The 26,205-nt window shown below is 37.6% G+C and overlaps 1 protein-coding gene across 2 annotated transcripts in view; it reads left to right on the top strand.

Moving 5' to 3' along the window:
- HPS3 (HPS3 biogenesis of lysosomal organelles complex 2 subunit 1) overlaps positions 1-26,205 on the top strand; it is a 178,374-nt gene that overhangs the window by 13,921 nt on the left and 138,248 nt on the right. For both annotated transcript variants that reach the window (XM_053709994.1, XM_053709993.1), the window contains exons 5-11: positions 143-228; positions 2,710-2,899; positions 5,915-5,996; positions 6,930-7,084; positions 7,662-7,770; positions 9,350-9,531; positions 20,792-20,966. In XM_053709994.1, coding sequence (XP_053565969.1) covers positions 143-228; positions 2,710-2,899; positions 5,915-5,996; positions 6,930-7,084; positions 7,662-7,770; positions 9,350-9,531; positions 20,792-20,966 — 979 coding nt within the window. The remainder of the gene's footprint in view (positions 1-142; positions 229-2,709; positions 2,900-5,914; positions 5,997-6,929; positions 7,085-7,661; positions 7,771-9,349; positions 9,532-20,791; positions 20,967-26,205) is intronic.

Raw genomic sequence — 26,205 nt, 5'->3', positions numbered from 1 at the left:
ATTCACATAGATTTATATGTTCTGTATGTGAGCGTTATTTTAATTTTGTTTTTTTGTTTTTTAAATACAATTTCTCATGTTTTCATTTATAGTAAATATTTGTTCTTGTGAATAATGCAAAGGTTTATATTTATTTTTGTAGGCGGTTTGCACCGGACTTTTCTGAAGGAATCCATGTTGAACACACAAGATTACATTCACTACAACTTCTGCCAATGTATAAAACAGGTAAAACACTCATCATATCAACTCACTTCCTGCAATCAGCACAAAGCACCGTTCCTTTTCTTCTGGTTCCTATCCCTGCAATTGACAAGTGCTAGAGCTGTTTTTTTAAACTTCTTTATTTTTTAAGAAGAAGCATTTTTACAAAATATCTTGTTTACCAAAATACCTTTTTATATGGGAAAACCCACCATATGAAAAACAAAAACCGACTTGGGAGTATATGGTAAATGCTAGCACAGGAGTAATCATTTCCTAAATATTACAAATATACATCTCATGGTCCCACGTTTAGCATCAGTTCACTTTCCTATAACACCAAAATAAAGGATTGTCTACCTATATTGTTATGTAAAAAATTATAAATGTAAATGACAAAACAAAGTGCGTTAATTTTTTGTTATTGCGCCATCTTGCAGTTTATTCAGAAATAGAGTAGGTATAAAATATCAAACCACAAAAGTTAGATACATTTTTTATATTACAAAAAATTCTGATTTCCCAGCAGGATCTTTAACCTACTTTGACAAAGTATTCATGCTCCCACCACTCAAACTGTCAAAACTTGCTCAGTATAGCAAAAATATACATTAAAAAAGCCCAACCAAACATAAAATTGGTTTACCAAAAAGCATCCTATATATAGAATTTGACAAAATACCAAATTCTTTTACACCCACTCAATGTTCCCATTTATTTTGATTTGTGTTATTGTTTTATCACTTCATAGAAAAATGGGGCTCCAAGCCTGACATTAAAGGGACACTTAATCAAAATTAAACTTTCATTATTCAGATAGAGCATGCCATTTTAAACAACTTTCCAATTTACTCCCATTAACAAAATGTGCACAGTCTTTTTATATTTAAACTTTTTGAGTCACCAGCTCCTACTGAGCATGTGCAAGAATAAGTGTGTATGCATTTGTGAATGGCTGATGGCTGTCACATGGTACGTGTTTGCATTTGTGATTGGCTGATGGCTGTCACATGGTACAGGGGGAGTGGAAAAAAATATACTAAAATTGTCAGAAAAAAAATCTACTATTTATTTAAAGTTCAGACTAAGTGCTATTGCATTGTCTTTTTATCTTGCATTTGTTGATTATGCAAATCTACTGTGTTTTCTGGTCCTTTAACAGAAGGAGACTAGTGGTTGCTGTTAGGTGATTATTATTGCTATCTGTTATACAGAGTTCAGACCCCTTATCTGTATTGTGGGACCAGACTCTTTTAAATGAGAAGTCTTTTATTTTGTGATGTGTTAATAAAGGTCTCTAAAAAATTGTCAAAACCCCCATAATAGAACCAATGTTCTGAGGTGTTTCTCATTATTATGACTGGCACAGGACTAATTATTTGAAAGCGCAATGGGAATCATCTATTAGCCACTTTGGCGTGTGACCCCTCATTTGAAAGTGCGTAATCCTCTCTTTCACATGAGCGGTATTGTTTGCTTTGCTTTCTTTAGGTATTTCACCCCTTAGGTACATTAGGTAGGTGATTCATATACCTCTGTGTTTTATGGGGGGATCAAACACTGCATTGGAGTTTAATTTGGTCAAGTGATCACCTGACAATTAGAGGGGATGTAAACCCTTATTTAAAATGAGGGAAATTCCCTGTATCACATAAAAGGTCATATGCCCTTCAAATAAAAAAGAGGGGGATAGGCACTATATAATAGCCCCTCCCCCACCATTAGAAATGATGTAGGTTCTATTGGGCATGTGATCACTGATTTAATGGAGCTACATCTTAGAGAGGCAGATGACCTCTTGTTTAAAGGGATATAATATTTATATGCTAAATGATTTTAAAGTTATGCATCATAACTTTAAAAAAACATCACTTGAACATCTCTAGGCAAAAAAGCAAGATGTTTTACCTCCAAAAAATTCAGCACACAATAGTAAGTGCTCTATGAACAGTTATCCCTTCAACTACTGTAAGCTACATGTTGATGGAAAAAACAGCCAATCAGTTTCATCAGTGCTGTGTCACATACTGTGATCTAATTTCACTGAAATTGAATGAGATTTCATAGTAAACTTCCTTAAACTGAGAAGGGAAATAACATGTTTGTACCTGCACATGCCAGATGCATGCTCCCTTGCAAGTCCTGGGACTAGCATTCTGATTGTATGCTTAAAGTCCCTTTACAATGGGATGTGGCTACAGAGGAATATTTAGAGATGTTCAGGAACGTCTAACAGCTATGCTGCATCATTTTCCAGTGCTTCAACATTTAGGTATCATGTCCCTTTAAAATAGGGCATTATACACAGAAATATTGCTTTTAAATTGATGATTGGGATCATTTTTTAAATTGTATATTTTCCATGTCTGTCTGTTCATGTGGGTTTTACTTTTACATTATTATTATTATTATTATTATTATTATAGACTGGTGTGATTTTTCATTGTTACTATGTAAGTGAACATAGTAAATACATTCATGTTTTTTTATTTTTTGTCCCAACAGCAAATCATGTATCCACAGATTCCAAAACTCGCACCAAAGAATTTCTGAGCTTGTTTTGTTTCTTTTCAATGCCACAGAATGGCTTCCTATACACAATTGGGAATGGAACAGAGCTTATCTCTGTCTATCAATATCCTGAGAAGTCCCAGCAGGCAGTCCTGACTCCTCAGTTGTTGCATGTAATCACCAGGTAGATTCCATTCATTATCCATATGTCATTATTATTATATTCTTCATGTTTGTGTTGGCAAAACTCCTACATCACATGCTATTTTGTCATTACTAGGAGGAAATCGTACTGTCCCATTTTAATAGCTGCATTTGTGGATGTCAAACTACTAGTCTAACGTCTTCATTTAAGGTGTATTAGCACATATGCTGCTTGCTTAGAGGGAAAGTAAAGTCAAAATTTAAACTTTCATTATTCATATAGATCATGCAATTTTAAAGAACTTTCCAATTTTACTTCTATTTTAAATTGCTTTGTTCTCTTGGTATCCTTTGCTTGAAAGCATGTTTAAAGGGACACTGTAACCAAAAATTTTCTTTCGTGATTCAGATTGAGCATGCAATTTTAAGCAACTTTCTAATTTACTCCTATTATAAAATGTTCTCCATTCTCATTTATTTGAAATGCAAGAATGTAAGTTTAGATGCCGGCCCATTTTTGGGGAACAACCTGGGATGTCCTTGCTGATTGGTGGATAAATTCATCCACCAATAAAAAAAAAGTGCTGTCCAGAGTACTGAACCCAAAAAAAGCTTAGATGCCTTCTTTTTCAAATAAAGATAGCAAGAGAACGAAGAAAAAATGATAATAGGAGTAAATTAGAAAGTTGCTTAAAATTGCATGCTCTTTCTGAATTACAAAAGAAAAATTTTGGGTTCAGTGTCCCTTTAAGCTCAGGAGCAGCAGTGTAACTGGGAGCTGCTGATTGGTAGCTGCACATATATACCTCTTGTCATCGGCTCACCCGTTGTGTTCAGCGAACTCCCAGTAGTGCATTGCTGCTCCTTCAACAAAGGATACCAGAGGAATGAAGCAAACTTTATAATAGGTGTAAAAAGGAAAGTTTTTAAAAATTGTTTGCTAAATCTGATCCATGAAAAACATTTTTGGGTTTCATGTCCCTTTAATGAACTACTTTTAAAATAAGTGATTTTATTAGTGCAAATAATCTATACATCAATTTACTAACGCAAAATAATTTTTTTTTATAAGATTCACAACCAAAACATAAAAGTAGAAAAAAAGAAAATTCCCTTTGGTGTTAGAGCATTTTATTATTGGTTGTTGCTTGCATATAACTGTGCTTGACCTCTGCAAAGAGATTAAACACATAAAGGGATTTTCTAGTGCAAAAACTGCATGCTGTCATTATTTAACAAGGTTACACACATAGTTTAAGTCCTGTTTGGGAGTAATGGCAGTAGGTGTTGCACAATCCTGTCAATCACCAGCTGTGTTCAGCTTGGTAGAGCTAGTTCTTGCAGCGGCAAGTCGGACATTAGCTATATGTTGTGGGAGGGTTAAACAGATATGAGAGCGAGTCATGTTTTCACTATTTTAGGCTTCAACAAATCATGTCCGCTTTAGATTCTCTACATAAGGCAAGTGGTTGGGGAAGCTTGGATATTTAAAAAAAAACAATTGAAGCAAGCAAAGAGTAAAGGGTAAATTTACCATACCTGCAGGCGGACAGATTCGCAAGTAGTGAACCTGTGCGTCTGCAATCGCCGCTTGCACAGCAAAATTTATCATTGCACAAGATGATTCTTGAACAATGCCGCCGCCTGCTGCAGCACAACCGATTGCTCTAGAGAACAGAATGTCAATCACCCCAAACAATCGAGTGTCAGGGTGATTCTTCTCGCCACTTCTGAGGTGGCGGAGTGGAAAAAAGAAGCAGTTTTTGCTTATTAAATATGTGGCAGCAGACTCACGTATGTGAACCTACGCTACATAGCCGGAAAAGCTGTAAACACAGCTTAATTAATCCTCTATTATCTTAATCTTGTAATTAAAATTGTTTTAAGTCCCCTAGTAATGTGATAATGCAGACCTTAAAGCGCAAATAAAGCTTTTTTTCTTTCCATTTTTGCAATAAAAAACGGGGAATTTAAAAATGTATATGTTTAATTTTTTATGAAAAATTAATCCATGTTTTGAGGAACATAGTGAGCTTCTATCTAGGGTTGCCAACATTTTTTGATGTAAGTAAGTGAGGTTAAGGAATCAACAAATTTCATGTAGGAAATAGGCAAATTATACAGTAGTTATTGAAAAAATTACTTTATATTTCAATTTGATACAGTTTGTTGCACCTAAATTCTTCATACAAATTATCTTCATTCACACAGTCTAGCTTTATACATTCAACAACTTTCTGCAAATCCATGAAATCTAATTCTCATTTAAGGCTCAGTGGGGTAAAGACATTAAACTGTCAGATACATCAACATGATTACATAAATAAGAGTACAATATTAATTGTTTTAAAATAAAATTGGATATGTTATAAAAATAAGGGAGAAAAATGTTCTAAGAGCAGATAAATAAGGGAGCCTGGGAAACTATAGGAAAAAAGTAAGGAAGATCCCTGGAAATAAGGGAGGGTCGGCAAATCTACTCATATCCCACAGAGAAGTTTCCTGTTGGTTTCAAAGACAAAACGAACAGCATTAATTTCACTTTTTCATAAAAAAATATTATGTTGTATGGTACTTGAGTTAAATTTCCCTTTAACCCAAATAGTATACATACTACATATTATACATACTACAAGAAGATTTGATTTTAGATTATAGATATTATTATACATACTGCATATTATACATACTACAAGAAGATTTGATTTTAGATTATAGATATTATTATACATACTACATATTATTATACATACTACATATTATACATACTACAAGAAGATTTGATTTTAGATTATAGATATTATTATACATACTGCATATTATACATACTACAAGAAGATTTGATTTTAGATTATAGATATTATTATACATACTACATATTATTATACATACTACATATTATACATACTACAAGAAGATTTGATTTTAGATTATAGATATTATTATACATACTACAAGAACATTTGATTTTAGATCATAGATAAAAATGTATAGAAGCAGAAGACAAACTGAATAATTACTTACAAATTCTATTGTGCTCTCACCACTTTTGCAGTAACAACTTGCAGTGTTTCACTGTAAGGTGCAGTGCCATTGCAGCACGCGAGGAAGATCCTTATATTGATACTACCATGAAGGTAAAGTTTCTCTAGACAGCTGATAATCTTATCAAACATTGTTTTGATAAGTGGTAATAATGTAAAATATCTGACTAGCAAAAAAATATATATAACAATTTTTTATTGAATTCCCTATTTCTGTTGCACATAGTGTTAGCTTCAGTGTAATATTTTACTAATTTCTGATAAAATTACAATTTATTTTTTTTGTAATGTTGTTGTATCTCTCTGGTTTTTAAGTGTCTGTTATAAAATCATAGTGGCTCTTTACGTGTTATAAATCATGGCAGTAAAATTATGAACTGTATCTTCTATAAAGCTAAACATTCTTGGAACCTCATACTTTTGATTTAAGCCAGGGCTTGACCAATGCCAGTCTGAAAGCGATATTAGTGACTTAAAATGACCTTCTGGTGCACAGCAAATTAACACTGAGTGTAATGTGTACTTGACAAGCCAGTGGAATCTTATTATTATTCTGACCAGTTATTATGAAACCACATTGTGTGACAATGCAGGTAGTTGAATAGTTCATACCCACGAGTTGTTGAAGCTTGGGGACAGTCAATGCTGCTGTGTGTGTGTATTTTCAGAGTGGGAAACACTGGAGCTGCTAAATGACAGTGACCAGGGGATTATTCTCTCTCTTCTGCAACTACCAAATAAATGATTTAGTATGAGGTGAAGAAACCAGTCACAGAATCAGGGTGTAATGCTGACATTAAATTTGCTCTTTCTTCCTTCCCTGTCTTTCCTTCATTTCCCTGAATCTAAAATAAGTACCAAATAGTCTGATGTTTAATAGTAATAAGATACTGGTGAATCTAAACAAAATGGTCAGTCATTAATAACAATACTCACTCTAGTTATACTCAGTAACAAAGATTTTTCTTTCTTATATGGTGAATGTGACTCTGTTTCCCTTTCTTTTTACATTAATTTTATTTGCAGACATGCCCACCTGTGTCCTTGAATATCTGCACACTAAGAATGCAGCTGTTTATAGGCCTTGTAGCTATTGCTTACTGTAAAAATCACATTATAATTCTTACAAAGGCAAATATAGAGGATATGCCGGAGAACGGAAAATATCTCAAAAGGTTAACGTAAGTTGTCCCTCCTTTGTTTGTTTCAAAAAATAAATGTGTTTTTATATTTATATATATATATATATATATATATATATATATATATATATATATATATATATATATATATATATATATATATATATATATAGAGAGAGAGAGAACGAGAACTATAAAAATACACTCACTGGATTTAAAACACAACACTCTTTATTATGTAGTGACGTTTCGGGGCATTCACCTGAGGAAGGGGTGAATGCCCCGAAACGTCACTACATAATAAAGAGTGTTGTGTTTTAAATCCAGTGAGTGCATATTCATAGTGCTCTATTTGAAGATTTATGCACCCTGGTCTTGGGACTTTGGCGAGTGGGATTGTGCTATCCTGTGTGTGTGTGTGTGTGTGTGTGTGTATGTATATATATATATATATATATATATATATATGTATATGTGTGTGTGTTCACTAATGCTGTACATTTGTTGCCTACTATTTATTTATTGTATCACTATTCTATCTCTGAACCCTATTATCTGCTAAGTTTTGTTATGCTGGAAACATATGAGCTTAATGTGTTTTTGTTTTTATGTTTAGATCTAAAAATTATGGCAGTGTCAAAAAGAAGCCCCCTGCTGACACTGATCCCAGCTGGAATCTGTATGCTGTGAGCATTACCCCCACCATTCATCTCTACAAAGAAATGGTATTCTTTTTAATGTTTAAATATCCTTGACTTAGAATACAATTCTTGTATATAGTTTATGTTTTTTCTTTGCTGTGCTCTTGGTCTGATCATTCTGGAGTACTGTTGTTGGATAGGAGGAGTAATTATTTTGTTATTAGTGTTAAAGGGACATGAAACCTAAATATTCCCTTTCATGTTTTAAAAAAAGCTTGTAATTTTAAATAACTTTCCAATTTACTTCTATTATCTAATTTACTTCATTCTCTTGATATCCTTTGTTGAAAAGCATATCTAAATAGGCTTGGTGATTGCACATAGATTCCTTGTGGGATTTACTCACCCATGTGCATTGCTATTTTTTTCAGCAAAGGATACCTAAAGAATGAAGCAAATTAGATAATACAAGTAAATTGGAATATTGTTTAAAATTGTATTCTCTCTGGATCATGAAAGAAAAGAAATGTGTTTCATGTTCTTTTAAATGGACATACAATCCATAGCATATATTAGCAATTTAAAGGGAGGCTGAACTCTTCGGAAGCTTGCTTATAAGTGCCCCTAATTTCAGTAGTGATATTATATAAAAACAGGCTTTTTAAACTTAGGATAACTTTGTTACAAGGTGGAGGTGCACATTTCTTTATACAAATTATACAAATTTTACATCTTTTTCTTCAATAGCTATTCTTGCCTAGTCTTGCATTTTGTTTAGTGTTTAGTGTCCCTTTAAAGGGACAGTATACACCAATTTTCATATAACTGCATCTAATAGATATTACTATAAAGAATAAGATGCACAGATACTTATATAAAAATCCAGTATAAAACTGTTTAAAAACTTACTTAGAAGCTGTTTAGCTCTTTTGAAAAGGTAGCTGGAAAGCCCGCTGCAAGTGGGAAATACGACACTCCCTCCTCCTTTTGCATGTGAAAAGACCCTTTACACAAACAGGAGCAAGCTGGAGTAGGTATCTGACGGTATTCTCATAAAACTTTGGGGCTTGATTAGGAGTCTGAAAATCAGAGCAATTTTATTAAAAAAATAAGCAAAAATAAAATAAAAAATAAAAAAAAACTTTATGGGCTATATAAATAGATTATCTACAAAACATTAATGCAAAGAAAAAAATGAGTGTATAATGTCCCTTTAAGCACTGCATTGCAGAAATAATGTTATAAATGAATTTCACACTGTCATTTTGTAAACACTGTTTACAAGGCTTTGCAAATCAAGAGCAGTTTATGATAGACCCCGTAAAAAGCCTGTTGTAATCCATGTTTCTGGTTGCTGTGGCAAGTTAGGTAAACGTATAAAGGAGCTTGTGTGGAATGTTAAAGGGTCATATACATTTTGTCATGCTAAAGTATGATGAAGACACTCCAGCCTTTCTGGAGGAAGTGGAACAATCACACTTTTTGTGAAATATTTTATAGCAAAAGCAGGCAAAATAAATGAATTTATTCTGCAGTGTTGTTCAGTGTTCCTTAATAAACATTTTGCAGGTAGATTAAACAAGGATGTTAATGTCCCTTTAAAACACTTGGGAGTTTGGTGAACCACACAGATAATTAACTTTTTTTATCTTTCATTTCCTAGGTAGAATACAGCAAGAGATATGAGACCGTAATGAGCCAGGGCAGTATACACCTCCTAAGTGAAGCTCACTTATTACTGAGAGCAGCTCTTATGGATCCAAACTTTAAAGAATTGCCAGAGAAAGGAGTGCTTGAAGCAGCCTTCAGAGAGAGCTGTGCCTACCTGGCAGACTGTTATAGCAAGTAAATATCTGACCAATAGCAGTGCCCCATTGGACTTAAAGGGCCAATAAACCCACCAAATAATGTTCTAAAATTCTGCGCATAGTGCAGAATTATATAAAATTAGCTTAGCGCCAGCTTTCTAAAGCAAAGGATTGCACAGATATTTTCCTACGAAAATTAATTTTACAGAACGCCGCTTCTGGCTCTACTGAGCGGGTCTGTTTTTTTCTTAAGCGCATCGGGCACGCTGTCTAGTCACAGCGCGCCCGATCGTCCCATTAAACTGACTGTAGCTCGCTCCCGCTCTGGTCTGGTAGTGGGAGCGAGCTACATTAAGTTTAATGGCGCGATCGGACATGCTGTGACTAGACAGCATGCCAGATGCGCTTAGAAAAAAAAAAGACCCGCTATGTAGAACCAGGAGCGGCGTTCTGTAAAATTAATTTTCGTAGGAAAATATCTGTACAATCCTTTGCTTTAGAAAGATGGCGCTAAGCTAATGTTTTATAATTCTGCACTATATGCAGAATTATATAACATTATTTGGTGGGTTTACTGACCCTTTAAAAGATGAGCCAGTGTGTTTTGGGTTTATTTTTTAAAAGCAACAAAATGTAGCAGCAATAACTTGTTACCAGTGTCTGAGATATCTCTGTATTTTATGATTGTATACTGGTAAATTATGCCACTGTGTGATGCATTGTCATTATGCAATACTAGAGAGTCTATTGGTGAATACTACACTGTGCTACTAAGTTATCACACCAAGCCACTCAGAAGTACACACTGCAAGTGAAATGAATAGCCAGTTTTACTGCCTTATTATTTTTTCAATAAAAAAGTTGATTTAGACACGTTTTCCCCCCAGCCATTATGTAAAGAACTCTCTCTATAATATTATATTTAAGTCCTTGAGTTATTTCATTTGCATTGCTTTATCGATTTAAGATCACATAATATAAAAGCCATATATTTTTTGAGAATGCATCTGTCTATATAAAAAACTTAATTCTAGTGGCCCTGTACTATTACTGTTGTAGGGATGACTTACCGTGGTGCTAAACCAGGATACTAAAAATCCCTATGTATGTGAAATAGAACAAAAAGGCACCTCTGGTCTTAAGTAATAACATATAACTATACAGGAAGTGAATTGCCAGTTTCAGAAAGCAATAATGTCCTTCCAATTTGACCTTTAATCCTGTTGTTAGTGCCCCCTCTGTGTTTGCCAGGAAAATCATTAGGAAGTGTGTACATGGCATATAAACACCATGGGCCCCATGTACTATACTTTGGGAGTACAAGATTCCCTACTTCAGAACTTGTCTGTCTATCTTTGCAGCGGACACTGTACTTCCGCTGCCCACATGTAGAATTGCACAAGCATTTTCACCCCTTGATCTTGCGCTACCTGTCAGTCACCCTGAACAAGCTAGTTTGGGGAAATTTATCTCTGCAATCTCAGGTGCAGAGGTTGCAAAGCACTGCAAGAGCTCCAAAGCAGAATACACTACTTAGTACATGTGTACTGAGTCCCATGTGCAAAAACAAACTTGCAAGGGTTTGAATTAATTATCTTAGTTGTTCTATACTTGATAATTATGATATTTAAATGTGTTCATTTGGTTGACATGCTTTTGTGTCTGTTCTTTGTGTATGCCCAATAATATCTGTAAAATGGATAATTTCCAAGCAGTGTATTTCCATCTGAATTGGAGGAGAGTAATTTAATTTACTTGTGGGAATTAAGAACCTGGCCACTAGGAGGAGGCAAAGACACCCCATCCAAAGGCTTAAATACCCCCCCACTCCCCTCATCCCCCAGTCATTCTTTGCCTTTTGTCACAGGAGGTTAGCAGAGAAGTGTCGGAAGATCGGAGTAGTCTCTTATGGAGGGAGGTACTCTTCGCAATAGGACTGGAGTTTTAAGTAGTCCTGTCAGCCTCTCAGTGAGAGCATGAGTGAAAGTTAGAGTCCGGAGATGCAGGGAGAGTCTTTCTGTGAAACCATCCCGACTCAGATTAACAGCTCCATAAGCAATCAACGTTGACAAGTTTCGCTGCCTGGTTTCTGCTCTCAAGTCCATGTCAGGAGCGACGCTACTAACCTGTCACACTTGAAAGGCTGTGTTCCTGTTCCACGTCGTAGATTCTGGTAAGATCGTTTCATTATATACATATGATAATGTAAGAAGACAGGGTCACAGTGTGTCTCCTTTTATCTGTATAGAATCAATGGTTAATACCCCAGGAATGGAGGTTATTGAACAGGGGGAGGGGATTTGTACACTATGTTGTCTACTGTTTATTGTGTTTATGCTGCGACATGTGTGAGATGAGGCTCTATCATGTGGAACAGTTAGGTTTTTGAGATATCAGCGCAGCTTTTTTTGGCACGTTTTCTCTTTAGGCAGGGGCGGTTCCTGCATGGCACTCCATGTGAACGGGTGTGGCCTTGTCAACTTCCTCTTCTTGACCGGTGGTTGCAGGAGACAAAGCGTTTTCTCTGTTGTCCGGGTCATAGGAGTTGGTGAGTGTCCTGGCCATTGAGATATAAAGGTGCCATTTAGTTTATATCTAGTCCGTAATAAAGGCGCAAGCTATGGAGAACTCTGATATGTTAGAGGGTACTCCCTCTTTAATTAAACCTAACAACTGTGTCTATTGTGAGGAGGTTCCGGTTGATCCGCCTGCTCAACTCTGTTCCACATGCTTTGATAAGATTGCAATAGTTTAAAAGAATAAGGCATTTAGTACAACTGAGCCGTCCACCTCTGAGGGTTCTACGTCCCACTAGGAGTGCTCCCTACGTACATTCATCTCCAATTGCACATGCAGCTCCCCAGGCCGATCGCAATTTATTGCGGGAGGTGCCTTTTGCCCGCCAGAATTTGCTACAGACGGCGGTGTTTGCGGCCTTCAATGCCCATCCACGCCCTTCTAAGCGCAAGCGAAAGGTGAATCATAGCTATCCGTACCAGGGGTCATCGACTCTGCTGGATGTCTCTGACAGATTATCTGCTGATGAAGGCGACTCCATCTCTTCGGAGGATGCTCTTTCGGGGTCGGAATCGGCGACATCTAGGCCTCCGTCTTCAGAGGAGCCAGATTTCAAGTTTAAGATGGAGCATTTGCGCTACCTGCTATAAGAGGGGCTAGCTACATTAGAGGTTCCGGAGCCGAAATTGCCGGAGGAACCTTCGATCCCTAAACTAGATAGGGTTTACGAGGACAGGGTGGAACTACAGACCTTCCCGGTTCCCATTAAAATGGCTAAAATGATTAAGAATGAATGGGAGAAACTTGGCTTGTCATTTTCCCCCTCTTCTTCTTTTAAAAAGCTTTTCCCCGTTCCGGATTCACAGCTCGAGCTGTGGGGGGACATTCCTAAGGTGGATGGTGCTATTTCCACTCTCGCTAAGTGAACAACTATCCCGCTCGAAGATAGCTCTTTGTTGAAGGAGCCCATGGACAAAAAATTGGAGTCCATGTTAAGGAAGATATTCCAACTCACAGGGGTTCGTGTTTCAACCAGCAGCAGCAGTCGCTGCAGTGGCTGGAGCTTCTACCTATTGGTGTGACGCTCTCTCAGCTATGGTCGAGGTGGAGACCCCCCTCAAAGAGATACAGGTACAAATTAAGGCCTTAAGGGTAGCTCATTCGTTCATCTGTGATGCAAATATGCAGATTATTTGCCTGAATGCCAAGACTTCAGGCATTTCTGTTTTGGCCCATAGGGCTCTGTGGTTAAAGTCGTGGTCTGCGGACATGACTTCCAAGTCGAGATTACTTTCCCTCCCGTTCAAGGGAAAAGTTCTCTTTGGTCCAGGTTTAGACTCTATTATATCCATGGTTACGGGGGCAAGGGTGCTTTCCTACCGCAGGATAAGAAGAATAAACCGAAGGGTTCTACTTTTCGTCCCTTTCGTTCGGACAAGTCTCTACGCCAGCAGCCTGTCGCGAAATCCGAGCAGTCCAAGGGATCTTGGAAGCCAGCTCACTCTTGGAACAAGACCAAGCAGAGTAAGAAGCCCGCCTAGACAAAATCGGCATGAAGGGGCGGCCCCCGATCCATCTCAGGATCGTGTAGGGGGCAAGTCTGGATAAGAGACGTTCAGGACCCTTGGGTTTTGGAGGTCATAACTCAGGGCTACAGGATAGGATTTAAGTCTCATCCACCCAGAGGCAGATTCCTCCTGCCAAATCTATCTTCAAGACCAGAGAAGAGAGACGCCTTCCTAAGTTGTATGAGGTATCTCCCCTCTCTCGGAGTTATCGCCCCAGTCCTTCTAGCAGAAAGAGGTCTGGGGTATTATTCAAACCTTTTCGTGGTCCCAAAGAAGGAGGGCACGTTCCGTCCATTTCTGGATCTAAAGTGCCTAAACAAGTTTTTGTCAGTCCCATCGTTCAAAATGGAGACGATAAGATCGATTCTGCCCCTAGTTCAGGAGGGACAGTTTATGACGACAATAGATTTAAAGGATGCTTACCTTCATGTGCCAATCCACAAGGACCACTTAAAGTTCCTAAGATTCACATTTTAGGACCAACACTATCAGTTTGTGGCCCTACCGTTCGGTTTGGCGACTGCCCCAAGAGTCTTTATGAAGGTTCTGGGAGCACTGCTCGCGGTTGCGAGAGCCAGAGGTATTGCAGTGGCCCCTTATTTGGATGATATCCTTGTCCAGGCTCCGTCCTGCAGTCTTGTGGAGGATCACTCTAGGGATCTTCTTCTTCTCCTTCGATCCCATGGATGGAAGATAAACGAAGGAAGTTCTCTGGTCCCCGGCAACAGGGTGGAATTTCTGGGTACGATAATAGATTCTATTTCCATGAAGATATTCTTGACAAGTCAGAGACCTTCCAAGATTGCATCCAACTGTCTTGCCCTTTAGACCTCCTCAAGGACATCTGTGGCCAGGTGTATGGAGGTGATTGGGCTCATGGTATCCAGCATAGATGTCATTCCATTTGCCAGGTTCCATCTTAGACCTCTTCAGTTATGCATGTTGAGACAATGGAACGGCGATAATTCAGATCTATCACAACAGATATCTCTGGACATCCGGGCGAGGGAATCCCTTTCTTGGTGGATCCGCCCGGGACAACTATCCCAGGGGACATCCTTCCTGAAACCATCCTGGGAGATTGTGACCACGGACGCAAGTCTATCAGGATGGGGAGCTGTTTGGGGTGCCAGAAGGGCACAGGGCAGGTGGACTCGAGAGGAGTTGACTCTACCAATAAATATTCTGGAACTCCGGGCGATATTCAACGCTCTGAGGGCTTGGCCCCTCATCAGGTTCAAGTCGGACAACATTACCTTGGTGGCTTACATAAACCATCAGGGGGGAACGAGAAGCTCCCTAGCCATGAGGGAAGTATCTCGGATTCTAGAATGGGCAGAGAACCACAATTGTTCGCTCTCAGCAATCCACATTCCGGGTGTGGACAACTGGGAGGCGGATTTTCTCAGCAGACAATCTTTTCATCCGGTGGAATGGTCTCTCCATCCTGAGGTGTTTGCGGAGATCTGCATCAGATGGGGGACGCCGGAGATATACCTCATAGCGTCCAGACTCAACTTCAAGCTACCCAAATACGGGTCACGGTCCAGGGATCCCCAGGCAGAGCTGATAGATGCCTTAGCGGTGCCCTGGGAGTTCAACCTTCATTGCATTTTTATATATATAGATATCTAGCTGTTCCAATAAAATGCAATTGGGATAATTATGTAAACAGTAAAACACAGAGGGATCTTTTTGTTAAACAAAGTGTAATGCAAGAAGAATTACGATTAAAAGCACTATATGGGGGCTATAGGGGAAGAGCAGCTAAATATTTGTCTAGAATTACGAAGCAAAAATCAAATAACTACGTTGAGGCAATTAAGGTAGACTCAAAGAGATATACGATGAGTATAGAGATTAAAAATAATTTTTTTTCAAAAGTAAACACCCTTAGAATTTAAAAAAGCTTTTTGGAGAGACATGAAGTTACCTAGACTACCATACGAGGTTATACAGCAACTAAATAGTACAATATCGATGCAGGAAATTATGGATGGGATAAAAGCGACAAAGTTAAACAAAGCACATGGCACAGATGCTTTACCAGCAGAATTTGACAGAATTCTCATAGAACACGTAACTCCCATCCTATTTAACTTGTTTAATAGTTATTTTGATAAAGGAAAATTACCCTCACCCAACTATGCAGCGTCAAATATCACTGTAATACTCGAAAAGGATAAAGACCCCAAAAATGTGTCGTCCTATAGCTTTACTCAATTTCGATTACAAACTCTTAACTGCAATAATTGCCAATCGATTGAAACCCCATTTACATAAAATAGTTCACGAAAATCAGGCTGGCTTCATGCCCGGTAGGAATCCGGTCAAAAACGTACGTAAAACAATGTTGATCTTAGACTTTTATTGGAACAAGTATAGACAGGTAAAACCCCGTAGAGGGGAAAATGCAGCAATCCTAACTGTAGACGCCGAAAAGGCCTTCGATCATATAAAATGGGACCACCTGTTTACTACTTTAGAGGAATATGGCTTTTTAGGAAATTTTCTTAATTTTATCCAATCTATTTATAATAAACCAACTTCAGCAGTGATAGTAAATGGAGTGATCTCAGACAGCTTTAAACTCCAACGTGGTACTAGGCAGGGATGCCCTCTATCCCCCCTTCTATTCAACCTTTTACTGGAACCTCTGGCCATTTTATTAAGAAAACATCTGGAAGGTATCCAAATAGGCGGCCAGGAGTTTTTGTCTTTATATGCTGATGACGTCTTATTGTATTTAAGTAACTTACAAGATACTCTACCAATTTTGATGGCTGATATCCAACGATTTGGTTCTATATCAGGATACAAGATTATTATAGGGAAATCGGAGCTGCTTTGGTTAAATAAACCAGTCCAATTTATTCTTTAAACACCCCTTTAGAGAGGTCCAACAAATTAAATATCTTGGAATCATTCTAACCAGAAATCCATTAAAGTGGTACGATCAGAACTTTGTTAAATTTTTTGTAGAATGCAAGAGGAAAACAGCAGACTGGATGAGTCTACCTATCTCCATTACAGCCAGGGTAATGTTAATTCAAACAATATTGTTTCCAAAATTATTATATCTTCTTCAAAACATCCCGTTGTTTTACGTAAGACAGATGTAACAAGTTTTAATCTAAATTGTACAAAGTTTATATGGAATGGCCAAAGATCACAAATTGCTTTAAGCAAATTGATGCGGCCCAAGGAAGCCGCTGGTCTAGCTTTCCCTAATGTGAAATTTTATAATCTTGCTGCTCTGGTGAAATTTGCAATAAATTGGGTCACAGGACAAGAATATGTTTCATTTATTCAACTTGAAGCTGCTATGATAGCTCCATTTGATCTCAAAGCTATTTTCCATTGTCCACCTTCTAAATTACCGAATAAAATCATCAATTTGATCTCCTTCAAAAACATAATATTGGCCTGGCAGAAATATTGCTTGGAAATCAATGTTAATCCCTTCTGTACAGAATTTCTAACAATAACTGGAAATCCCGACTTTGAGCCAGGTCTTTCACAAAGGATCTTTTTACAATGGAAGGACAAAGGCCTCTCACAAATTATACAAATATTATCCCCAGATTTATCCATTAATTCATTTCAAAATATCTCCTCGCAATATAATCTTCCCAAGCAAGACTTTTTTGCCTTCCTACAAATTAGGCATTACATAAATAAATTACAAAAAAATTACACTCCTGACTGGTCGCTGGGACCAATGATTACTAGAATCAAATTATATAAGGAGGGATTATATTCGATTTCCCATCTATATAACTTAATTAATTCTAATTTGAATAATAAGCAAATTGAAGGGATTCAATATAAATGGCAAAAGGACTTCCTTGACAATCTTCAGAAATGGTATAAGAGGAATCAATTATGCCCTACATGTAGTTCACAGGCAGCAGACATCCTCCACTATTTCTGGTAATGCCCAAAAATTACATATTTGGGCTCAAATCAATTATTGGCTAACACAATTATTGGAAGTAAGAAATGAGATTTCAGCACAGCATGTTATTTTCTTAATTAAATACTCCAATCAATATAAGAACAATGATTTATTTAATACAATTATATTATTAAATATGAATCTTATCCTTAAAAACTGGAAGTCTCACAGAGCCCCAACATTTTATGAGTTCAAAAAGGCCTTAATAACACAATGTACATTGGAACAACTTTATTTGCAGTATCCAACTAATCCACAGATCCAATGCTTTTTTAATAAATGGATAATAGTCATTGTCACTTCCAGAAAATGTCCAGTATCAAATAGTTAAACCTTTCAGTAACACAGAATATGTCCTACAGAATGTCTACGATGGCTATCTTCCCAAATGTTGTAAGAAGAACAAACACATTGAGGAGTTGGGGGGAAGCAGACGAGAGATATGGAGGTGGGACGTTATATGTTGGGGTTTTTTTTCTTTTTTTACAGGTCTCTGTAATACAAAAGACCAATATGTTTTTTCTGCTCTAATTGTTGTTTAGAAGTTTAAAATGTCCACGGCCTGGTATAATGTATGTACATTTATTTATGTTCACTTTCTTGTATAATATGCAGAGTTTTTGAGCAACAATGGAGGGTGTTCCTCCTTTTTATTTATCTCACAGTATTGTAAATGAATAAAAAATGTATTTAAAAAAAACTAGATCCTTGGAAGACTTTCATACTAATTTTAAGTGTGTATATTTTAAACTTACTGATATTTTGCCTTCATCTTAGTTGTGCAGGCCTTGTTAAAATGTTATTATACGTTTTGATCAGTCTAATCCTGCTTTTCTATTTTTACTTTTTACTAATTCTAAGTCTGTATTATACAATGTTTCTGATACTGGTTCAGCTGATTTATCCTTGGAGGGTGAGATTTTTATCTGGTGATCTAGTGTCTGTCTCTGGTCAGGATATAGAATATTGATCTTTTTTTGTTTAAAGATGAACATCTTCATTCTCTTTTTTTTAAAAAAAAGAGTTATTGGGTATTTTGGAATTTCAAGATCCTAAGGTTTCTGATGATATCTGTTTGTTTAACTTTTGGATTTTACTTGCTGCTTAGGTTCCAGTAATCCTCTTTTTTCCTCTCAGAAACAAAGATCTTCCCTTTTTTGGATGGAATGATAATTCAAATTGGTTCAGTTCTAAGTAACCTTTTCTCTCATCATGTGGCCCCCGATTCAGGTATAGGGGGTAGGTTACGTTTTTTTTCAGGAGGCTTTGTTTCTGTCCATGACTCTTGGGTTCTAAATTTAGTTTCTTAGGGTTACTGAATAGGCTTTAGGACGAGGTTTTCGAGGGAAATATTTTTTTTCTGTTCTGTATTACAAAGGATCCTAAGAAAGCAAAGGTCTTTTATCAGTCTATTTCAGATATGAGATCCATGGATGTATTTGTTCTAGTTTTGAGTTTTGGAATTTGGGTTGGGAATTTCATTCAGATCTCTCATTTGTTCAAAAAAGGGAATGGACTTTCAGGACAGCTTTTGATTTTAAAGCTCTAGCCCTTTTTTTCCTGGTCGGTTGCTTTGGATATTTTAGAGTTAACCTTCTGTTGACCAAATGTATTAGACCTCTATCTGGCCGCCTTTGCATACTTTTTGCTATATTTACCATTGTCATGCTTCTCCTGTCCTCATTACTAGTGGACTTCACTGCTTGGGTTTTAGTTCCCCAGGAGTAATGGATCATGGACTCTCACCACCTGTATGCAATTAAACATAATTTATACTTACCTGATAAATGAATTTTCTTTCTGATTTTTTGCATCTCTTTTTTTGTTATCTTCTCCCTTTTTGCTCTTATTTCTTTTCCTACCTTTCTTGCTTGGCTATACATCAGACAAGTTACTAGTGAGGTGGGAGGGGTTAAAGAGATTGTGGGGTTTGGGAATCTTTGCCAGGAAGAGTAATTACCAGGAGTAATGGGTCGTGTACTCTCAACACCATAAAATAAATTAATTTATCAGTTAAGCATAAATTGCTTTTTTCCCCCCACTTTGTGATCTATTTAAAGGGACAGTATACACAAAAACAAATATGGGCTAACTTAAAAAAAACTTTTGGTTTATATAAAGGTTTCAATTTACATGCATTAATTATTTTGCTTCTAAGTAGTTAAAAATGAGGAATAAACTTGCAGTGCTTTCACTGCATATAGAGACTATTATCCTACACACTAGTTAGAGAGCTAGAGTTTTTTCCTCACTCCCTAACTAGTGTGTTTACAGACAGCCCTCCTGCTGGAGAGATCTGTTTAATGTGCTTTGTGCAGTACTATGTTCAAAGTCAGAAAAGGTGCAGATATACACAGAAGCAGCTAAACTCACAGCTTATTTTCCCATCTGTCCTTTGTTCTAACACAAACAGTTATTCTCCAGTCTCTGCACAACCTAATTAAATTCCTGGTAACCTGGGGGGGGGGGGGGGGGATGGAATTCCTGGAGAGTTAGAATGAAGGACAGAAGGGAGAATAAGATGTGAGTTTAGCAGCTTCTGTGTATATCTGCATAGTTTATGACTTTGCACATAGTACTGCACATAGCTCATTACACAGATCGCTCCAGCAGGACGATAGTCTCTATATGCAGTGAATACATTGCAAGTTTATTCCTCATTTTTAACTACTTAGAAGCAAAATAATTAATGCATGTAAATTGCAAACTTTATGTAAACCAAAAGCTTTATTAAATTAGCCCATATTCGTTTTTGTGTATACTGTCCCTTTAAAGGGCTATTATAGTTCTCATTTGATAGAGCATGTTATTTTATCACTGTCCACCCTCCAAAGCTATGTGTTTAATCCCCACCGCTCTGGAGCTACAGAGAACCGTTGGTCCCAAGCAGAAACTGCCGCTGACCCAGTTAGTACCACTAGTTCTCCCAAGCTGTACTTTACCTATGTGCAAGGGTTAAACTCATAGATTTGCAGTATCGATAGTGACAAACTTACATACTCTAATGAATGACAGCATGTAATTTTTTACTATAATGGCCATTTAATAAAGCTGTATGTAATCTTCGGTTAGATTGGTTTTATTTTCCTGTTTTGTTTCCATTTTGCTTATGTATTCGGTTGTTTTGGTTACCTTTTTAAAAAGCTAGAATTTCCGACAGCCAGGTGTTTTTTTTTTTTTTTTTTTTTGTGATAGTTTGGTATTTTGGAAGTGGTGAGAGAGAGATATAAATTTTATTTTTTATGGTCATCTAGGTTGGACACACAGCATTCTCACCTTGCCCTGCCTTACTACAAAATGTCCTGCCTATCCATGGCTGACATCATAAACAGAGTCATTCCTTCAGAGTTACTAAAGGAGTACGGCAAGGGGTTTATGTTTTACCTCAAGCATTCACTTTTTGAAGACCTGGATGATGAGCTCAGTGAGGTATGAATGTCATTATTTGTTATCTATAGACCACTGAATTTTTAAAGTGTTTTTTTTTTTAATCTTAAAGTTGTATGTTTTCTCAAGAATTTATATATCTTTGTAGAGTAACAACTGAAGGTTAAAATAAAAATAATGGAATCATTACTTAAGTGCCTTTGTACAACATTAAATTTCCCTTCCTTGTTCTGGCATTTCTCTCGCGAGTTTAGTGAAATAATGCCTGTATGTATGCTTAAAGGGACAGTCTACTCAAAATTAAACTTTCATGATTCAGATAGGGCGTGCAATTTTAAACAACTTTCGAATTGACTTTTATCATTACATTTGCTTTGTTCCCTTGGTGGTATTTTTCAAAAGCTAAACCTAGGTAGGCCCAAATTGATATCTAAACTGTTGAAAACCGCCTTTTAGCTCAGAGCATTTTGAAAGTTTTTCACAGTTAGACAGTACTAGTTTATGCGTGTCATATAGATAACATTGTGCGCACTCCCGAGGAGTTATGCACTGATTGGCTTAACTGCATGTCTGTCAAAAGCACTGAGATAAGGGGGCAGTCTGCAGAGATTTAGATACAAGGTAATCACAGAGGTAAAAAGTATATTACTATAACACTGTTGGTTATGTAAAACTGGGGAATAGGTAATAAAGGAATCATCTATCTTTTTAACCCCTTGAGTGCTAACGACAGCTCTGAGCCGTTGCAGAGTTTCCCACTCTGGTGCGAACGACGGCTCAGAGCCATCGCTAGCACTCTCCCACCTTGATGGAGATCTGGGGGCTCCCACCCGCTCCTACCCCGGCCTGCATAGTGACAGGCGTCGCTGGGGCTTCACGTTATGCGCGGTGACGTCACGCACAATTACGTGATGACGTCACTGCACAACTTTATTTATACTTAACAATGTTAAGTATAGGAGCAGGGGGCATGCTGTTTAAAAGCCTGTATCTCAGGCATCTAAGCAGCTACAGACCCCCAAGACCCACCGTTGGAAAGGTAATCGCCTAACCTTTCCAACAGTGTAAGTCTTGGGATCTGAAAAAAAAAAGTTAAAAACATTTTATTCAAAAAAAAAAAAAAAACTTAAAAAAGCTTAGCACCCAGGTGGGAAAGTGCTTAGCACTCAAAGGGTTAAACAATAAAAAATATGGTGTAGACTGTCCCTTTAAACTGGAAACATACCTGTCTTTTTTCTTTCCCTATAAACAGGACTTATGATTATGAGAGCGTTAAAAAGACTTTAAATTATAAAATGTATGTTATACACGTCAATGACTTAAAAGAATATTTGTATGTTAAGGCTGTTTTGATTTAACCCCTTAACTACCAAGGACGTGCAGGGTACGTACTCTAAAAAAAGTCAGTTAACGACCAAGGACGTACCCTGCACGTCCTCGGTGTGGAAAGCAGCTGGAAGCGATCCTGCTCGCTTCTAGCTGCTTTCCGGTTATTGCAGTGATGCCTCGATAACTTAGTATCAAAATTGCCTCCTCTCCAATCAGGTATAATGAAAGTGAAACCTGATTGGAGAGGAGGCAATTTTGATACTAAGTTACTTAAAAAAGAGGCAGAATTAATATACAACATGAAAACATTACACCCCTCAGGGCTTAACTCAGAATTAGATATAACACCATTTATGTTTGACTGATAGGGCATTTATTAGAGCATACTAACATATGTATAAAAGTCCAGACACTTATGCTGACCTCATTTTGATCACTATTTTTGATCATTATTGTTATCTCTTATATAGGCTTAGACTTGTAGCGTGTTATAAAAGAAGAAAAACTCACTTTAAAGACAAGTTTGGGATTGTACTCCTACATGCTCCTTTGCAAAGGAATATGTTAGTATTGTGTTCACCTGTGAAAGAGGTTTCGTTTACAGATTTCCCTATATATGGCAGAAACCGCCACCTTTAAGAGAGTATAACTATCATTTTTTGAAAAGAGTTGGATTTAACCCAATTGACATTTTTTCACCTTAAATATTCCTTAGCAGGGAAATATGTATGCAATGTGCTAAATGCATAATATTAAAGCTTCTTTTGTTATTGTATTTTATCTAATGCATTAATACCCCTTAAGAAAGGACTATTATTGCTATGAAAATAGTGTATCAACATGGACCACCTTAAGAAGTCAGTGTGGAAATGTACACACCCCTTTATTGAGACCAACCTATCACATACCAGAGGAGGGGTATTTAACACAACTCTGGATTGACAATAGATACTTCTTGAAAAAGCCCAGAGGAAGGGGGGAAACGCGTTGAAGTTGGCCGACAAACGTACTCACTTATTTATTCTAAGAAAAGAAAGAACTGCCACAACCCAGGCGTGAATGCTAATACGCCTGGCGAGCTCTGAACTTTGAGCGGAAGATTTGGACACACTCCAATTTTGAGACCAGCTGTAGACGTCCGCATGTAAATTAACAACACGTGAGCAGAGACGTCATCTACACAGTCAGAAGAATCGGAGCAGTACTAGTGACCTGTGCCGCACTCGATAGCTGAGAAGACAGCAGCTAAAAACAAGCGGTTTGGGATTGGACCGAAGGACCCAGAGGATACCAGCAAAGTCAAGGAAATCACCCACAGCACTTGATTACAGAGAGGAGTAAACGGCTCCTGGTAGCCACCGCTCCACACGGACATTTAGCCGGCAACTTGCAGGTACCCCTCTCATATGACAGTGTGATCCAATAATCGCGAGAGCAAGATCAAACTCATATGAGAGTGAAACGTTCCCACTACCTCCAGCAATATTGTTTTGGTTATCACCAACTACAAATTCCTCTCTTACCGGTTTTATTGTTAAATTGATCTATCTGTTCATTTGACCTTTGTGTATTAGATTTTTAGCAGTAATAACCCACTGTATTTTAATGATACAATTGTATGTGGTAATACTGGACGTCCAGTTAGCTAGCTCTTTGCATTGCATTTAATTTTATTTGTATTTTTATTCTTCTATTTATACCTTGATTGTTATCTTTTATCTGTACTAAGAGCACAGTTACCGCAATTATTTGATTCAAGGATTAGCCTAGTGACAAAGTTGCTTTATCAGTGTATAGGACACTTTTTTAACTCCCTACCTATTGTAATTTGCTTATTTGAGCTCATCCTTAGAGTTAGGCTGTTATATCAATTAATTTACTACACTACACTAGATACTTTTTTCTGGTACACTTGTGCTTTTTACCATTTAGAATTTTATGACCTATACTCCATATTGTATTTAATAAATGTGTATGTTTTTAAAAAATATTTGACCTTTACCTTTCTTTAAACACAATATAGCTTCCTCATTGCATTTTGGTATCTACTAGCCACTATACATATGTAATAGCGCAACCACATGTGGTTGAATCACAAAGATATCTGACCATTGTTACCTGATATATATTTTCCTTCTCACCTTCTGTTGTGCATGAGCCACCATAGAAACCACATTTAGGGGGGGCGGAGCTAGCCAGCCTAGGAGATGGCTGCCTTTTCTTAGAGCTCCTGAGCCCTATCTGTTTGAGAACGTCTTTTGGCTACTGCCAAACATCAAATAACAGCCAAAATTAGGTGATAATGTGAGAGACTTAGAGCGGAACACACGGAGAGCATTCTCCTTCAAATCGCAAGCTGCTTTCTAGATTTTAAATGCGCATCACGTTGTTGCGGCCTCCTTACAGACACCTACAGCGCACATTTAAGAAATGCCTCAACGAGACCACCGGACTAGCGCATACCAGCTGCCTAACTGACCCTGAGTGATACGGTGGAGAAAAGGCAGAGTGAAACTAAGTGCTCCGTTATTCAACTGCGGAGGTGAGTTCCGTCGTGGGCCGAAGCCTGCATTAAAGTTGATCACGCAGATCACATAAGGGGTAACGAACAATAGCAACTAAGGCGTGCAGTGTTAAAAGCCCATCTCTAACACTCTAACATCCCTGGGGTCAATGAACTGTCAGTGAGCTGCCTGTAAATACCAAGCAGGTTTATTCCACAATAAAACTGATTTATTCCACCTTGCAAGCGACCTTACACTGCCACCCCTAGCACATGTATGAAGGAAATGCTATAGAGATGCCCTACCTAGCTCACTATATACATATGAACTGCTATACATAAACAAGCTATAAACAAATATGCCTGGGTGAGACTGTCATAACTCCCTGATAAAGAAAAGAGTTGGGACAAAGCTAAATAATAAATAGAGTGGAGGAAGCTGCTTATTACTTGCTGTTACTCACATAAAAGTCAGTATTCCACTATACACCTGAACGTGGGCTCAGACCTAATAAAAATGTCGCCAAAGAAAGGCAACAAACCTAGCAAGACCATTAAGCAGCTGAAACCTACATCACATACAGTGAACACCTTTTTCAAAGCCTTAGAAGCTAAAACCAACATTGCTGAGGAAACTGACCCACCTGAGCAGGAGACATGTCAAAGCTCTTCAGAATCTGACTGCGAGCAAGCGGCTGAAAACATCACAATACCTAAAGCTCTTTTTAATTCGATTCCCTCAAAAAAGGACTTTACTTTGTTAATAACTCAAGTTAAACAATGCATTAGGGACGAAATCTCAGACCTCAAGAAAGATATATCAGAGATAGGTCACAGAGTCGAATCACTTGAAGGGGCCCAAGACGCCCAAGCAGAAGCTATCTCTGAACTTCACACCACTATCCAGCGACAAGGAGCTAATATTTCAGAGCTCGAAGATAAACTGGATGATGCAGAGAATCGCAGCAGGCGCCATAACATAAGGCTGAGAGGAATTCCTGAAAATATCTCTCCACAAGATTTGGATCAATACCTACAGGATTTCTTTAGTGCCTTAAAGGGTGAAGAACACCCAACGAAAATTGAGATTGACAGAGCCCATAGAGCCCTCCGCCCTAAACCACAAAATGACCAACCGCCGAGGGACGTCATTGTGCGAATCACTAATTATCAAGTAAAAGAGGATTTGATGAAACTCGCAAGGGAACATCAACCCATCAAGCACAAAAATGTAGAGATCCAGGTATTTGCTGATTTATCCCAAAGAACACTGTCTAAACGCAGAGACCTCAAGCCACTCACTCTGCTCCTAAGAAAAAGAAATATACCTTACAGATGGGGTTTCCCCTTCCACTTGATAATAATGTGGCAGGGTAGACGCTTATCCTGTTCTTCAATTGAGGATATTCCACCCATCTGCAGGGATTTGGACTTGCCACCACCTCAATT

The sequence above is a fragment of the Bombina bombina genome, chromosome 4 (genome assembly GCF_027579735.1).
Source record: "Bombina bombina isolate aBomBom1 chromosome 4, aBomBom1.pri, whole genome shotgun sequence".
NCBI classification, from domain to species: Eukaryota; Metazoa; Chordata; class Amphibia; order Anura; family Bombinatoridae; genus Bombina; species Bombina bombina.
This window is presented reverse-complemented; position numbering and strand designations above follow the sequence as displayed.